General features: G+C 43.8%; 1 protein-coding gene across 1 annotated transcript in view; it reads right to left on the reverse strand.

Moving 5' to 3' along the window:
• diaph2 (diaphanous-related formin 2) overlaps window positions 1-18,892 on the reverse strand; it is a 388,150-nt gene that overhangs the window by 231,290 nt on the left and 137,968 nt on the right. Inside the window, exons 17-19 of the mRNA XM_080840181.1 lie at window positions 16,571-16,633; window positions 13,109-13,465; window positions 2,723-2,837 (exon numbers count right to left, since the gene is read on the reverse strand). Coding sequence (XP_080696307.1) covers window positions 2,723-2,837; window positions 13,109-13,465; window positions 16,571-16,633 — 535 coding nt within the window. The remainder of the gene's footprint in view (window positions 1-2,722; window positions 2,838-13,108; window positions 13,466-16,570; window positions 16,634-18,892) is intronic.

The following is an 18,892-nucleotide window of genomic DNA, read 5'->3' on the forward strand; positions in this document are numbered from 1 at the left end:
TGCCACTCTCTCAAGCCCTTCAATGTACCTGTTTAAAATTCAAATGCTTCTCAGAGTGTTAACAGAAAATGAGAGAATGTGTGTGTGTGTGTGTGTGTGTGTGTGTGTGTGTGTGTGTGTGTGTGTGTGTGTGTGTTTGGATGGGGGACAGAGGAGGACGAGGTAAACTCTGGAAGAGGGAAACACCAAAAACGGACCAAAAAGGAGACGGTGAGACGATACTGAGAGAGAGAGACAGCTACAGAGAGGCCTCGCAAACATGTGTTGTCTCCCCCTCAGAGTGAGTAACTGTAGTTAGTGACAGACAGGATAACAGAGCCTACACACACCTTCTCCTGAGCAAACCCCATGGGGGACATATTTAAACACACACCCCTCATCTGTCAGTACAATAGCCATCCCTACACCTGCCACTGTCAGCCAGGAACTCTGGGATAAAAGAGCGAGCCAACGGGAGAGTGAGACATCACCCGACTGAGGACCTAACCGGCCATCACACGTACACAGGAGTGATATGCCCCAGAGAAATGAAAGCAGAAAAGGTGGACCATGAGTATTTATGCGGCTCATGATCAGCAAAGACTGGGGAAAGTGAAGGTTAATGCCATTTGCCCTGATGGAAAATGACATGTCACAAGTCTGACACACACACACACACACACAATCACGTGCATGTGTGCGCACACACATTCTCTGCCATGATTGGTACTACTACTACACACACACACACACACACACACACACACACACACACACACACACACACACACACACACACTTACATCTCAAAGAAGACTGTTTTACTTCAGAGTTTACCAGAGCTATTGTGTTTTTCTCGACATAAAACATTTAAGGAGCCATACTTCATTCATGACCATGCAAAAGTTACGTTTTAACAACAGGCCAGGCCATTGCTGATTTAGAGGCCAGGTTGCGGGCGTAATTGATAGGAATCGAGCAGAGGTGAGTCCCTGCAGGCCCCTTGTGCTTCCCACTCGCACACGCACACACGCACACACGCACACACACACACACACACACACAGGCTTCTGGGTTGGATCAGCACTCACCTCCGTAGCCAAAGCCAGAGAACTTCTATTTTTAAAGGGCCGAGCGCGAGGAAAAATGGAATAATAAAGGAGGCGCGAGCAGCCATGAGATGTTGTAAAGGAATAAACAACGGAAGGTTGGGGAGGGAAAGGGGAGGTAAGAGAGGAGAGCTGGAAGGAAAGAGGGAGTGGGGAGGTGAGAGAGGAGAGCTGGAAGGAAGGAGGGAGAGGGGAGTCGAGAGAGGAGAGCTGGAAGGAAAGAGGGAGGGAGGAACAGGAAATGAAGCTAAGAGAAAATGGTGAAGAAGAAGAAGGAAAAAAATCAAAAGAAAAAAAATCCATCACACTAAAAGAAAACTGAGTTAGTATGCATGTGTATGTGTCTAATAGGGTGGGATGCAACAAGGGTTCAGTATGTATCATCCATTCTGGGCCATGCTAACAGTACAGTTTTGGTATGTTTATTTTATATATTTCATACTCATATTAGTATAGTAATTTATCTTTATATTTAAATATTTTATAATCAAAATATAAAAATAAATCACCCTTAAAACAATGAACTCTCTATTTTAGCCTGTAGAGAAATGAAACTACTTTTCATTTAAAAAAATAGCAGCATGGCTGACTAGGCCTGGTTTCTTGCTCTTTCTTTTTCAAATCTTGGACGCTAAATCCAAATAGCTCCCACACTGTAGATTTGAAAGACACATTAACCTCTCTCATGCCATTTTGCATTTTTTTAGTTTCCCCTCTCTTCTGCAGCTCGTAATTGCATATTAAGTGCTGATAGGCTCCAGGGAAATTCTGATAGGCTTCAGAGGTGTTCTGTGGATCTGAATGTACACCGTGTGTGTAGTCTGCAGCGCAATAAGCACGTTTTAGAAAGTATTGAAAAAAGGACAAGCATATCGAAACACAGCCATTCACGTGTGCGTATTGAACCGCAGGGGGCGTACTGAAGAGTTCTATAATATACCGTGTGCCGTTGAGGATAGATGGAAGAACAGCTGGATGACAGAGAGCGGGGACACAAAGGGGAGGACCAAAGTAGTGACACACACACACTCACACACACACACACACACACACACACACACACACACACACACACACACACACACACACACACACACACACACAAAGTAGTGTTTCAGTGGAGAGAAACAAGCAGATGTTCACCTGGGTTAACACACACCCACAGAAGGCCCTGGCGAACCAGCAACATAACAGGATCAGAGAAATTAGTCACTGGGCTTTTTTTATGTTGTTTTTACCCCCTCTGAGCTGTAAGCATGTTGGCCTATTGAACTAAAATACTGTGATCACAGCGCAGCTTTTAAGTGAAGATCCAGAGAAAACAGGGTCCTGAGCCAAGAGGATTCTATTGATGCTGCGGCAAGTTACAGAGGTGAGGTGCGTAAATGTGTGTATGAGATTGAGTGTGGGCAGAGCTTGTGGTGTGTGTGTGTGTGTGTGTGTGTGTGTGTGTGTGTATATATGTGGGTGTCAGTGTAGGTGAATGCACATACTTATGAAGGACCACTTTGTTCATATACCTGTAAATGAGCATGAGAGCAATGAGAGAGAGAGAGAGAGAGAGAGAGCGAGAGAGAGAGAGAGAGAAAGAGTAACTAACGAGCACAGCAGAAGGATGGAACAGCGCCACCTACCTCTGGACTTGGAGGAGAAGCTAAGGGACAGCTGGGCCATGAGGTCGGGCGTCTCAAACCGCTCCTCTTTCACTTTGATCCAGAAGCAGTTCTCTGCCATCTCCTGAGGCACCACCTGCAAAGACACCAAAACTCAGCTCTCAGCACACCTGCACAGGACTAGTCTGAGCACCCCACTGAGACATCTCTTTATTTACCTCCTCATAACCACTGTTAGTGTGTGTCTGCATCTGTGTGTGTGTGTGTGTGTGTGTGTGTGCGGGTGTGTGTGTGTGTGTGTGTGTGTGTGTGTGTCTCTGTGTGTGAGAGCGATGGAGAGTTTGTATCTGTCTGTTTGTGCGAGCATTGCAGAGAGCGATCAAAGATCCAGGAAGGAACGGTGCACCGGTACAAAATGACTTAATCACTTTCTTTTCACCTTCAGTCACAGTGTAGAGATGGTGACCCCCCTCTATTCTCTGCAGTTCATTAATGCAAGAGGCAACTGGGAATGCTGCAGCAGGCGGACGTGTAAGACACTCACTCAGATAAGACAGTGACTGCAGAGAGTAATTAGATGCTGTTGGGCCTGGAATGAACCAGGACTTCAAAGCCCAGTTTGACTGCTTCTGCAGGAGTTTGTGGTGTGGGGTGGGGATGTGGGGGGGGGGGGAGGGGGGGTGTCTGCACTCGCGTTTGGGAGTTCTGTGCATCAGGGAGGCGTGCAAAGGAGCGTTGGGGAGTTCTCTGCATCAGGGAGGCGTGCAAACGAGTGTTTCTTTGTTCACCACCCTCTGCTCGTCTGGACCGCCTGAAGCACACCTGCGTGCGGATGGACTTAGATTTGAGGGAGGGGAGAAAAAGAAAGAAGCGGGGGGAGAAATAAAAGAAAAGGAGAAAAAGAAAAGTAAGGGTGGGCTGGGAGTGGAGAGGTGAAAGTCAGACAGGTAATGTGCCGTGCAGGAGGGTCTGTGCTGGGATGGTAAACAGCAGGGCGGCCAGGAGAGGTGGGGAGAGGCAGGGGCAGCAGTGCAGCCGTCTCTCAGAGACTCTCTCTCTGGTGTTAGATTATTAGCAGCCGTGAATGTCCTGAACCATAAGGGGTGAGGGAGGGGACATAGAGAGGGAAAGAAGGAGGAGAGAGGAAGGGATAGAGGGAGAAAGGGGAAAAGGGAATGAGAGGAGGGTCGCCCACTCCATGATGATGATGATGAGGATGATGATGATGTTGAGAGAGAGGGCAAGTTCAGGGTGTGCAGTTGAGTGCCGGGGCAAACACATTATCTGGTGTTGATAGGACCACTTTGACACTGTGTGTGTGCGTGCGTGTGTGTGTGTGTGTGTGTGTGTGTGTGTGTGTGTGTGTGTGTGTGTGTGTGTGTGTGTGTGTGTGTGTGTGTGTGTGTGTGTGTGTGTGTGTTGGAGTGTGTGTTGGAGTGTGTGTTGGAGTGTGTGTGTGTGTGTGTGTGTGTGTGTGTGTGTGTGAGTGGGATGTCTTTATGGAAGGCTGGAGAAGATGAGGCAGGGGGTGAGTGATGCACTGGCACTGGGAACCTCAGACAGCAATACACAATTAGAGAGAGAAAGAGAAGGGGAGAGAGATGGAGGAGGAGAGAGAGGGAAAGAGAGGGCAACAAACAGAGAGGGAGAGAGAGAGAGAGAGAGAGAGATGGCTGAGAGAGAGAAAGGGAGAGAGAGAGATGTCTGAGAGCACCCCACTAGACAGCGGAACGGGTAGACAGCCTCGTCAATGACTCCCATTCAACATTCTGTCGCTACACGCAGCCATTCACATCCAATATGCAGCTCTCCCTCAACGACACCACAGAGTACCAGATGCAACGCCCTGGAAAAGAGGGCATCCTTCAGCCTTCTGTCACACTGAGAAGAACCATCGCTTTGGAGTGGCATCGCCAACTTAGCCATGCTCCGCACCGCACTGTGGTGAAGAAACATGAGTAGGGGAAACATATGAGACATATCAATCGCCCAGAGACGATGAGAAAAATATGAGACATATGGGTCAATGACAAATAAGGCTTTAAAAAAAATATTTTTAAAATGTGTTTTCAAAATTGATGTAATGCATGTTTTTGAAATTGGAGCAATGTGTTGAAACAAGTCTTATTTGGTAAATAACTTTTCAAAGTGATTAAATTCATTTTTTGACTGTATTTTTAACTTCACCACCCAATAAATGTCAGGTGGCGCAACCAAATATTTGTAAAAAATATATATATTTACCTACTATTAACTCAAAGTGATTTTTTTAGCAAGTGTTCCTTAGTTTGTATACAGTGCCTTACAGATTATTATTTTGTGTTTGTTTTTTGTATTAACAACAATTTTAGATTATCGCACCCTAGCACCAGGTATTTTGTAAATGTTGAGTATCCAATTTTACATTTAAAGACCGAAAAATTGTTTTATGAATATACAAAATTAATGTTTTCAATACAATAGCTATGCACATCATAGTTTGAAACCACTTGTCACTTTAATCTATTATTTATTGTCTTAAATACAAATGTTACCTGGTCGCACCACCTGACGATTCAGTTGTGCCACCTGACAACAGTAGTAATGACTGCATTTTTATTTCAAATACAACAAAAAAATATTTAAGTTAACAGTCTCTGCTGATGTTAAGGTAGTATATTGATCACATTTATCAAGGCTATTAAAAAAAAGGAAGTGAATTGATCAAAAACAGGATATAGGCCACAGGATCACATTCGGTATAGGAATAGGCTATAGTGCAACAGATTGATTAGATGTACTGTAATTGATTGTAAATGATCAACAACAAAGTCACACTCTAAAGTATCAGGTTTTGATTTGATACTTTACTCCAAGGTCACTCACTTTGAGGACATCCTTTGTATAGTCAAAAATGATATCAGCTGGATGGGCTGAGCAAAAAAAAAAATATTATTTCGGTACTGGGTGACTGGACCGTCACTCATTATGTATAAAGTTGTGGGGGATGGGTTGCATTTCCTCATTACATCCCTTAGCACTGGCTCCAAGTGGGCCCACACAGCTCTCTCATTGTGCCGAAGGGACGCAGAGATGGTGGCATAGGCCTGTTAGCCAGCTGTTGTATAAGCTACACAGGTGTGGACTGTAGCTTGCTTCCGACTCCCTCCAAAATGGAAAGACTGTACCTCACTATGAAGCTAGCAGGAGAAGTTTTCAGAAAAATCGATGTGGAGGACAACTTCATCTTCTCTTAGGCTTTCTTTCAAAAAACCTGCATTCTTTGGCTTGCTGTGGCCAATTGTAGTGGCATTTGGCTAGCACGGCTGTCAAGCTTATGGTTGAAATGTTTCAACAGTTCTGTACAGGTTCCAAAATTTGAAAGGTCTGACAACTGTATAAAAGTATCTACTACCAAATCCAGGCTTGCATTACAGTTTATCATACCTTTCTTTTCTTTTTGCAAGGTATATTTGTCTTGCAGCCGGATAATTATGAGCTCCCTGTGTCGTGCAGATTTTTCTTTAGTTGATAATGACATCTAAAATGACTTAAAATAATCATGAAAATGTTAGAAACTATATACCATCTTTAATATTAAACTTATAAACATTTTAGAAAATTAATAGACAATCTAAGAGCCTTATATATCATATTATAATTAATAATAATATTATAAGGTATAATGTATAGTTAAATTCCCTGCAGTTGCGCCACCTGACTGACTGGTTGCACCACCTGACATTTTCCCCACTAATTTCAAATTAAACAGGCCTCTATTTGGACACCTGTATTAGTTTTTGAGTTCAAGTTCAAGTTCATTCATATAATAATTAAATGTAAAAAGAGCTTTATGATAAAATAACATTTCCCTAGTTTTACATTGGTTGTACCACCTGACATAGAAAGTGAACCAATCTTACTAGGAGTTGAAAGTAACTATTTTTATCAAAATTTGAGAGAAAATTACCAACCTTTTCAATCAGTCATAAAGGTCAATTGGGGTCCTCTTGATGATTCAATATCCTGTTAACTATTATTGACATTCTACTTCAGAATAAAAGACACATTTTTACGGTTGTGCCACCCTGACATTTGAGAGCTTACAAATTGATGGACAAAAGTTTTTTAATTATCTCAACTAGATCAAAGTATTGATATCTGGAAAATTGGATTTATTTGAAAGGTTTCAAACATAAAATCATGCCAAAGTATTTTACTTTGAATTTATTTTCATTAAAACACCATTTTTTAATACTTTTTTAGTCTGTTCATTTGCACGGACGGTTGCGCCACCTGACATTTTGGGGGTTTGAGATCCCAAAACATAAAATAATATCCTTTTTTCTGATTTCCTGAAAATTAATTCAAACTAAATAGATTTAATAGAATAAAGTGATGCATGTCATGAATTGATTCAAACTATTTAAAAATAAAATGATGCAGTCGGACACAAAAATATGCATGTCATGTCATTGACCCATATCTATCGCCCAGAGACGATGAGAAACATATGAGACATATCTATCGCCCAGACACGATGAAAAACATATAAGACATATGTATTGCCCAGAGACGATGAGAGAAACATATGAGACATATCTATCTCCTATAAACGATGAGAAACATATGAGACATATCTATCGCCCAGAGACGATGAGAGAAACATATGAGACATATCTATCACCCAGAGACGATGAGAAACATATGAGACATATCTATCTCTAAGAGACGATGAGAAACATATGAGACATATCTATCGCCCAGAGACGATGAGAGAAACATATGAGACATATCTTTCGCCCAGAGACGATGAGAGAAACATATGAGACATATCTCACGCCCAGAGACGATGAGAAACATATGAGACATATCTATCTCCTAGAGACGATGAGAAACATATGAGACATATCTATCACCCAGAGACGATGAGAGAAACAGTTGAGACATATCTATCGCCCAGAGACGATGAGAGAAACATATGAGACATATCTATCGCCCAGAGACGATGAGAAACATATGAGACATATCTATCGCCCAAAGACGATGACAAGCTTTTAATTTCAGGTGATATGTGGAAGAGACCTATCAGAACATTTTGGTAATTAGAGATGAGGTTTGAGATGTGGAGGAGAAAGAATGAAAGTAAGAAGGAAAGAAAATAATTGACTCTCTCCTGCTGAAATTTGAGGGGAAAAAGAACATTTTCTCCAGTCCTCCCATCTCGTTTTTCCAAACGGTGAGTGTATTGTTGTGCTAATCTGTGTAATTACATTTGAGTCAGACTGAGAAGATAATTAACCCACAATTCAGCATCATTTATAAACCAAATTGGCCATGTTTTTTTTCTCCCAAGGATGCACACATGCTGTTCTGTTCAGGCTTCACATCAAAGAAAAACACAGATGAAAAAAAAACACAGGCTGGTGCTTTTGGCAACTGGGTGTCAAGTAATAGCCATTGTTTTTTTTGTTGTTTTTTTTTTTTTTTACTTTTGATTCTTGTGACAAAAACCAGGACTTCGACTGTGCTCAACATTATGGTTTGTGTGATAATGACAATCGTTCACTACGGATCAAACGCTTAAATCATTCAACAGCAAGCCACTTTCCTTTGGATCCACAATAACAAGCGGGACCTGGCAAGGGCACACGTGTAGGAAAGAACAACTGGAAGAGTAACACTTTCTCAACAAACTTCCGGATGCTCCCAATACTTTCGGATGATTGAGTGAAGTTTAAATGTGTCAGCTGTCGACGAAACAGGGCCAGGATGTTTTAAGAGACGATCAGGACGGCACCAAATATAGAATCCCCCTTCTGGAGAAAAAAAAAGAAGAAGAAGATGAAGAAGAAGGAGCCCAGAGTGGATGGCAGATATTGACTGCATCTCAAAGCAGCTAAACCTCCCTCGACTCAGAGCCATGTGATGCATTATATCCAGCTGTGTGTTCCTAATCCCTACTCGCCTTGAAGACACACACACACACACACACACACACACACACACACACACACACACACACACACACACACAAACCCCCCCTCCACACACACACACACACACTACTAAAGCATGCATAAACATTCACAAAATAATGCAACCTTCTCGCAGCATCTTTTCCATATTTCCCTCGCAGTATCAATTCAATATTAATTGCACTCTCCCATCCAGCTTGTGATATCTGTGAGCATGCCAAAGCCCTGTCCCCTGAGCTGACCACGAGTGCAACACCTGCTTTCTCACTCTCCTCCTGGGGTCCGGCTACAGGTCACAGGGAAGACAACCCCAGGAGTGAGATAAATAGCTCGCCACTGCCGGATATTCTGGGCCCAGAGACGCCCCTTTGTTAGAGTGGGGAGTCCAACAGCAACTGACGGCACCAAAAAGCACATGCAAGCTCCTTATAACACACACAAATGCACACTCACACGCACACGCACATGCACACATATATGGGCCATTCTACCGAATTCGTGTAATATGCAGTCCCTCAACAATAAAAACAATTTACAAAACAATTAGGTATTTAGGCATAGATATTTAATTAGAAAATGTTATGGTCTATATAAACCAATGTATTACATGAGATAGTGATAAGCTAAATATATACAAAATCATCATTTATAGGGTACTTTCTATTGGGAAGTAGCTGTCCCCAACCCTGACATCTAAATTTCAATGCCTTTAAATAACACTTTTCAATTTTTTTCAATTTTTTTCAATGATTTAATTTAAAAGATCTTTATGATTGGGTTGAAACAGAACTTGGAATATTTAGATTTATTGTGGGTTTAATTTTTAAATCAATTTACTATACTCAAAAAATCATGTCCCTAGTTTTCATGTCACTACCGAAACACAAGAGTTTTAGTTCATTGGCTGAGCCTGTGTTTTAGCCACGACTCTGCATTTTTGACCATGAAGTGACACTGCATCTCTGTCCCTCATGGTTGAATGGTAAGTAGCTAAATCCCATAGTTTTTATATAAATGTGTTCCAAAGTCTGAAAATCGATGTGTAACCTTAAGAATTGTCACTACCGAAACGCATGTTTTCTTCAATTAAGTAAACCTTTTGGGGTTTCATGGAAAATCTTATGTTTGTATGTGTGTTCACCTCTTTAAAGATGTGTTTGCAAGCCGTGTGCTTGCTACAATTCTTTATTTATGCTTAAAGTTAGCTAGAATTGTCACTACCGAAACAGTCACTACCGAAACATATGGTAGTGACCAGATGATTTCGGTAGTGACAAAATGAAATGGTAAGTAGTTCAATCCCATCATTTTTAAATAACTGTGTTGTGTGGACTAAAGGGCGGCCCAGAGCACCTTTTGGATGATTTTGGAAAGAGAAATTAACATCCATCCAACAGTGCAGTCACTACCGAAACAGTGCAGTCACTACCGAAACAGATAAATTGAACTTGAACATTTGGTAAAAAATTCATTTCTATGGATTTCATTGTGAAAACCTTCAAGAAATATTTGTAAAAATACTCTTCAGAGAAGGTAAGGAAACACAATCTGAACAGGTCAATAATAATTGTTTTGTACTATAGTAAATGTGATGTTTCGGTAGTGACAATTTTTGGAAGAGGAAAAACATTCCAACACATTCTGAAAATACAATATAAAACTTAACTGTTCTTTTACTAGATATGTGTACTTTAGATATGGTACAATATACATATGGACAAAGTTTTGTGAATAAACCATAAAAAAATTCTAAATATATCCGACATGACTTTGCATCAATTCGGTAGAATGGCCCATATATATATATATATATATAGGTATATAGGTATGTGTGAGGGGGGGGGGGGGGGGGGGGGGTAATAACTTCATAGTGAAGGAAAATGTGATTAATTTTGCCAGTGCTTGGTATACACCTTCGAGGGGCAACCAGACTTTCAAAGTTACGCCAAACAGCTTGCAGACTGTGCACGTGTTTACTTTTCCTCAAAAGTGTGCCCTCCCCAGTGAAGGTGTTCTAACCATAGGTGAAATTACATTAAAGAAGCTCCAGGCAATAATCTCAAGCATGGCTGCGTGAAATTGTGTTACATGCATAAAATACAGGGGCACTCACACAGGCGCATGCACATGTGCACACACACTCTAACTCACACAAACACAAGCTCTGACACAGGCCCACACACGCACTCACGCACATCACGCTCATCATTTGCACCGTGAATGAGTGTGAATGCCCAAAAACAAACAGTGAGGAGGCAAATGTCAAGCAGTCTGGTTCCCTATCCATTGTTGCTGTTACTGTCGTTGCCTGCACACATGCCAGCCCCGCACACATACAACTCCATCTGCTCGGAACGGAGGAGACAGATTACTCCGGTCGCACTTAATCGACACCAGAGACGCATATTGCTTTTCCTCAGGTGGCTGCGAATGCCACCGAGCGCCGTCGACCCATTTCATGTGCATCTCCCTCTACCTGTGTCTGCGAGATGGAAGGTTAATGCACCAGCAGACGCCGGCACTTCAAAGATCGGCAATAGATCTGCCTGTGCACTCTATTTACATGAACACAAAGACACACATACACAGCAGATCTACAATGGCACATGTATGCATGCCTGGGTATTCACACAGACACACACGTAGACAGACAAACACACACACACACAAACACACACACACACACACACAGACAAACCCCCCCCCCCCACACACACACCCACACCCACACACAGAGCCCAGAGACAAGGAATTAGCCTTAATGAGATGCAAGTGTTGTACTCGTTCCCAAGCCTCGTCTCACTGTATCCACAGAGGAGTTGCGATCCCTGCATGTAGTAGAATGATATAAATAACATTCCACAGCACATCAAGTCCAGGGCAGGGTAGAGCAGAGGATTTGCATCCTGGCTGCAGATATGGAGGGAGGATTCGCGAGAGGGTGACGGTGAGGAGCTTTGCCGACATGTACGTGGATGTGCCGTCATCAATCTTCACTCCAGGGCGTACGGAGAGAAAAACTCCTTTACATCTCCCCACAAACCCCTATCACACACACACACACACACACACACACACACACACACACACTCACTCACACACTCACACACTCACACACTCACAAACACAATTTCTACCAAAAATGAACAAATACGAAGGGGAATGGGTTCCCTGACTACGCCACCATATCCTCAAGGTTAGTACCGTAACGACCGTAATGAACATAAGGTGACTCTTTTGTTGGCTGAACCAGAGAAAGGTCAAACATGACGTTAGCGCAGATGAGAGGACATTTCTGCGATGCTGTTAACTGTAGACAAAAAGACCAAGGCCCTGGCTAATGGAGGTCCTTTTCATTTAAGCTGTTGAACAGGCTGTGTGTCCCTCTTTCACTGTTGGCCTCAACCTGCCTTTATTTCATGGGAATGGTCATGTTCCCCAAAACATTAAATATAAAATCACGCACCAACAGTTGCGCTGCTTTGTGCAAAAAAAATAAACTTAAAAAAAAAGCCAGTCCTCCTGGCAGCTGGGAATTAGTGATTTCAAGGTAAGGTCAACCACAACCATTAAAAAAGGTACAAATAAATCAATCAACTCCAGAAGAATAAGACTGAAATGTATTTAAAAGTACTGGAGGTTACACAACTAGGGGGGGGGGGGAATACATTTATTCAGTTATGCCAACAAATAGAGAGAAAGGGAAAGTGTGTATGTGTTTGTGTGTGCATGAGAAAGAGGGAGAGGGGGGGGGGGGGGGGGGGTTGGTTGATGTAGCACATGCGAGCAAGGACACTTGAGCTAACTAAATTGTTTACAGCGTGATCTCTTAAAATGGGAGCCAAGAGGCGGAGAGGAGGAACCGTGAGGCTCATGCCTGAATGCCTGCTTTAATTGGCTGAGTGCTCTTGCACTCGCCACTTTGGCCCTGGTTACACACTCTCTCTCTTTGCAAAAATCTTCGCTCATGCTTACACTCCCCATGCTTGTCCTTGTGGAGTGTTTCGGCCTAATGACCATGGCAATTAAGTCCAGAGCTTACATGTGGGTTGATCACAGAGAGAAACAAACAAGCAATCATAAAAAATAAAAAAAACACACATTTATACACGTATTCATCGGCTATAGATATACAATGTCTGTGAGAATCTTGGTCATATTTAAGCTTTTTACAGTGGGCGAGTCCTTATCTGAGGTCAGTGGTGTGAGAAGTGGGATCTGTCAATCACAGGTTTGACAGGGCGGTTGAAATGGCAGTGGTCAGGCCTCTGACAGGTAACCTTTTGACAGGTCACTTTATAGAGATGGAGAGAGCTCTGACAGCCCATGTGATGTAGCGGTGGTCCCCACTCTGACAGGTCACCTCATCAATCAGTCAAGAGAAATCACACAGCAGTGCAATGTGTGTGTGTGTGTGTACTTGTGCGAGAGGGGGGAGGGGCATCCTTACCTTGGACCAGTTCACCCTCTTCATTACGGCCTCAGGTTTGTAGACCTTCTTGGCTTCCAGTCCGTAAGGCAGCTTAACGACAGGAGGGGCCATGGGCGGAGGAGGACCCCCAGGGAAGGGGGGCGGCGGCGGAGGGCCTCCCCCAGGAGGAGGAGGAGGCGGCGGAGGTCCGCAACCGGGTGGAGGGGGTGGAGGAGGAGGAGGAGCCATGCCGGCCGGGAGAGGGGGAGGGGGCGGAGGGGGAGGGGGGCCACCTCCAGGTGGAGGTGGGGGAGGTGGAGGAGGAGGAGGCGGTGGAGCTCCACCAGGTGGTGGTGGAGGTGGAGGGGCACCGGTGGCAATGGGACCTGCTGCAACCTGATGTAGAAAAAAAGAAGAGTCAGAACTGTATGGCGTCAAAGTGACAATTAATGAATTAATCAAATCCTGGGGTTTGTGTTTTTATCACCACTGCCATGCATTAGACTGACTGAGGGATTACACGATGTACGAGCATGGGGGTTATCTTGCTGCTCTGTGCCTTGTTGAAAAATATGAAGCTGATGTAGATTATGCTAATGTCCGTGCTAGCGCTCGTGTCCGCGTGTGTGTGTGTCTGCATGGGGCCAAAGTATTACCGTCTTCAGCTAAAAAGTTCATAAAATTAAGAGTTTGGATAATGTCTCCCTCCACAGGGCTCTCTTGCTCCCTGCACCCTCACAACTGCCCCACAACCAATCATGGGTGGACACCAGCTGGGAGAACTGGAGTTCTCACCAGAAGTAACCAGGAGACAGCTCAGAGGAAAGGGTGACGAGTAAGGCCCCGTCTACATGAAGTCTAGTTTGTCTGCGTCCGAAATTAAACTTATTCAGACAGCCCTATCGTAAGGACGAACACACGGTATCTGCAACGATTCGAATCCTGGGTCGAAAGTGAGTAGATTTGAATCTGTCCTGTCTGGGGGTAGGCAAGGGTGGGGGTACGGGGGACATGAGTCCTAAGCAGGGATACCAGCCTGCTCCCAGTCTCAGGTCATGAAGGACAGTGAAGGTGTGATGTGCTCGACAGGAAGGTGTGAAAAGCTTGAACTCTGCTTGCCTCGCGTCCATACTCCCTACTCGGGGACACACTGGGGTCATCAACCGGTATCATACAGCACGACGTGGCTGTCACTCTCAATTATTTGAATTGATCCGCCATGCTGGAGCCACTTTAAAGGGTGCGTCCATCCTTATTGGAGTTCTTGCGCTAACTAAATTATTTTGTTTGTATGGCAAAGACTCCGTTGCTGAGTGCAGAGTCTGCCGTGATAAATCGTATATTATTGAGTAGGATTCACAACACAGAGGGTGCTGCGTGCCCCTGGATTTATCTCATTTAATATCATAAAGCATAACAGATGAGAGTAAACCATTAAGCTTGATTAACATGTAAATTGCCTCTGTAATTTGCTAATAGATTGAGCATATGAATGGAAAGGCAGCCACCTGAACCATGCTTAAGTAATGAGGAGACTAATTTTGCTTTGAGGCCACGCTGACGTGAGCATGCTCATAGGAAGCCATTGTTTTTGAACCTCGTATGCTATGAGGCAGGTAAACAATACGCGTCGCTGGAGAATAAAAAGAGGTTGACAGTCAAGAGATAAAAAGTGAGGCCTTTGCTAACACAGAAGAGCATGGTGGCTTCTGTCTGCTACATAAATACCTGGAGTCTGTCTACAAGTTGACATTAACAAAGCGGGAGCAATTGCGCATGAGACACCAGGAAAATGAAACTCATTATCGATAAGGGGCAGGTAGGGGAATCCGCTGACAAGTCTGCCCAGTCGCAAAAACCAATGTGTCACAAATAGGTGTTTAGAATCACTGATAACATAGGTGGACACACTGTTTTGAGACAAAACACGTATGCAAATAGTTCAATTAGAGGCCCTATTGTGCCGAGATGACATGCCCTTTGGGGACTAGCTGTTAATCTCCCTCGAGCTCCCAGTTCAATCGTACCTCATTTTTCCCCCCGATGTAAACTCCATGTTTTAAGACAAAAAAAATAAAAGTTTCTCATTTTCTCTGAGCCAATTGTCCTCATTGTGCCCTTGCGCAGTCTCTTGATGAAGCGGTAATGTGGGACGCGTCAGGTGTTTCAGACGCATTATGGAGTGTTTGATTACACAGTGCCGTCCGACAGATAGTTTATTATATGAGGTGCGGTGGGAATTCAATGTTTGTAGCTGCCTCACTGGAACCTGCCACCCCTTTGACATGAGCCTCCCCATTTGTTTCTCTCCGTGACGATTACGTGTCTGTCAATCTCCCACTCGCCATGGCCCCATTTTGTCTTTTAAGACTGATGCCGGAGAACGGAGGCAAATTAGCTGGTAAATTAGAGTGTCGCCGCTTTCCGTGTGCATCGCGGCTCCCGCTGAGCATCATGGGGCCGCTGCAGGGAATGCCATTGAATCTTAGTCGCCCAAACCCACTGAGGACAGGGGCTGTTAGTGGACACTTTGGAAGTGGCTCTTCTACAAGCTCAATGTCACTCCCATCTTCCCTCCCACAACTCTAGTAGTAACAAAAGAAAGGCACCACTTGCTTCTTTCGATCTACGGTATGTATCTTCACCCTTCTTTCCTCGAACTCTTGCCTTGCATCGCTTAAGTATTTTGACTGTAATCACAAGACCAAAACACATAAAGAACCTATCCAGTGGAAAAAAAAAAGAAAAATCGTTTGTGATGAATTCCACGCCTGAACATTGATCGGGCTGCAGAAGGTCAGACCAGGGGCAGCTCTGTCTGCTCGTAATGGTCTCTTGGCTGCCAGCCCTGAGTCGGCTTTCATTTGGAGGCCTGATTAGCACGCTGGGGCGAGACCAAATCTAACCCATCTTCCGTGGTGGGGTTTGGAGGTTGGTGTGCAGAGTGGAGAGGGGTTTGGGTTGGGGGGGGGGGGGGGGGTCCAAAGTCTTTAGGGCTCTTCTGGGGGAGAGGGTGACTGGCAGAAACACTCATCGCTTAGATAATTAACTGGAACTCTTGTGCAATTAAAACCTCCCAAATTCATTTCTGATGAGCACAGGCGAAATTCAATTAGACACTGTTTTCTTCTGAGGGTAACAACACGGCGGTGGAATGGCTGGAGAACCTGATTATATGATCCCTACGGTATCTCACTGGGAGGATCGTACCCTTTTGCCTTTGTTTGCCACAGCTTCACAAACAGCAGCAACAGGAATTGGGGTGAATAAAATCTGATGCCAAAGGGGTGTTTGCTGTTGTTCTCTATTGGTACTGATTGCTTTGAAAACACTGGGTATTTATTTGAATGTTGGGATGTGCAAGTGGGCTTTGTAACCAAAGACAATCAGTAATCTACAGTCAAGCAAATGTGGGGCATAAAGTGGGCATACAGCAGGCATGCTGGGGAGGGGGTTGAAGAGGGCACACAGAAACAGCACCTCCCCCAAGAGATCACCCACCTTTCCAGCAGATTCACTGAGGAGTTTCTCAGCCTCTTTGAGCTTGTCTTTCTCACTAGTTAACTGGACAGGTGGGCCACATATTAACACAAAAGAAACGAGAAACAAAGACACAGGGAGAGTGGATGTCAGAAAGACAGATGCAGAGAGAGAGAGAGAGAGAGAGACATACACACACACACACAGAGAGTGGCAGGTTAAACAGACACAGATAAGAACACAAACACAAAACATTTTGTTTTTTAGTTTAAAAGTGAGCAGTCATAGAAAGTAGCAAGGAAGAGAAGCAGAAGGTTTGTGATAGATAAATGCAATGAGAAGTCAAAACTGCAGAGGCACAGGAAGAAGGAAGTGAAAGGAAACAGTGTGGACCTGAGATAACACGTCAACCAGGACAACACCAGTGCTTGCAAAATATCTAAATCCCAGGTAGCCCTTTGGGCAGGGATTCTTCAGATTTTAGGTTCCCAAAATGAATTAGACTAGCCAAAATAAAAAAAGACGATTTTCAATGTAGAAAGGTAGATATATTCCAGAAAGCAATAAAAAAAAATATTTAACGAGCACAGACCGCATTATGAATTCATTATGATTACGCATCTTAAGTTTGCCTGAGCAAAATATCAAAAACAAATGTTATAGTTAGTCTCATTAAAATACATGACTGTTACAAAAGGTGGACAGTGTTTTTACTGTTTTGTAAAGGTGTGCATATTGCACATCAATGGCTTTAACATTTTCTCCCCATGCACATGTACGTAAACACAGTCCGTGGGCTGTGGCCGTATGTTTGCACAAGAAGGAATGGATAAAAGTGAGATTAAACTTAAATCCAAATTCAGGTTTTGATGTAAATGCTGTTGTGAGTATATACTGTACACGTCTATTATGAGCGCAAAGCAGTATAGATATCAGCTTATCCGGTGCACTATTTAGTTTCTAGCGGACAAACCATCATGATCAACAACTTGTTCGTTCGGTGGTCAAAGTTATTCCTCCGTCAAGGATCGAGAATTTTATTTCACTTAGGTGATAATGTATGATAGCCCGTATGGACAGGGTGTTGTGACATGCTGGTAGCCCAACAAGAAAATGTTCAAGAGAACGTTCAGGAACGTCAAGAGAATGTTCTAGAACGTCAACATAGGGTTTTTGCGAGCCCTGAACACTGTGCTGCTACAGTAGTACATTGGAATTCAGGAAGGATCCATAGCAACTTGTGGCAAACCTTCTTTCTCACTAGACTGAATGAGGAGTTCAAAGTTCAAGCACAGTCACAACTGTGAGACTCTGAGAAGTGTCAATAAGGTCGCAATAATGTGTAATGGGGAGAGCCGAATGCCATCTATTGGCTTGTGTTGTATGCTGTGACTAGTCTGTTCATTGGGGGGATGAAGGGATTGGATGGTGCTGGATGTGAGCTGGTGTCATAAGCCCGCCCAAAAAGGGACATACTGCAGTGCGGTTCAAATATATTTATATCACATCAGTCCGCCACGCTCGACCTGGCCAAAATGGTTGGCGTGTTAAATATTTACGAAGTGTAATGGGGAAAAAAAGATGGAGACTCCCATTTGGAAGTCTGATCATGAGCCTACGTTTTGCTGAAGTTTGGAGAGCTAAAAGAAAGTGCAACATTAATGGGAGGTCACTTTGTCCTGCCTTTTCATGCGCAAGCCCAAGTTTCCTGTTAACTTTACAACAAATGTGCCCTGCTTGAGGGAATGTATTATGTTGCTGTGCATGTTTCATTGTTCTTGCTTTGGGTTGGTTACTACGAAATTACTGAAATCCCCCACTGAGGCATTAAGATGACCACTTTAGACTGTAATGTGTCAGAGGAAGGAACGCGCAGCAGTAACCCTACACTTTAGCCTTGGCAACTGCCCAAAGTACATGGCAACAGTGTCACTAATTCCCCCACTGTGCTGCTATTCAATTCTCAATCACTTACGAAGTACAGAGCGGTTTTGAGAGGAAATGGCACAGGGCAACTTCTCCACATTTCACTTTCTTTCTTTCTTTCTTCCTTCCTCTATCCTCCCTTCCTCTGACTCTAGCATGGCTCCCTGTTTGTGTATTTCTTTGCTCACTTTCTCTCTTCCTCTACCCTCTCTTTCTCTGCAGTGGCCTGGTCGGCCCTGCTGAGATTGTTAAAACCTATTAGGGTGACGGTGGAGTGAGAGTGAAGCGCAGTATCACTTCGGCGCTGAATTATGAATTGCACAAGTTGATTTTTCAGAGTCCCTGTCTCCTTTCTTCTTCTTTCTTCTTTTAACAGCTGAGTGAGCAGAGAAGTAGGGTGAGGCAGGGGGGCCGAGC

The sequence above is a fragment of the Sprattus sprattus genome, assembly GCF_963457725.1.
Source record: "Sprattus sprattus genome assembly, chromosome: 6".
NCBI lineage: Eukaryota > Metazoa > Chordata > Actinopteri > Clupeiformes > Clupeidae > Sprattus > Sprattus sprattus.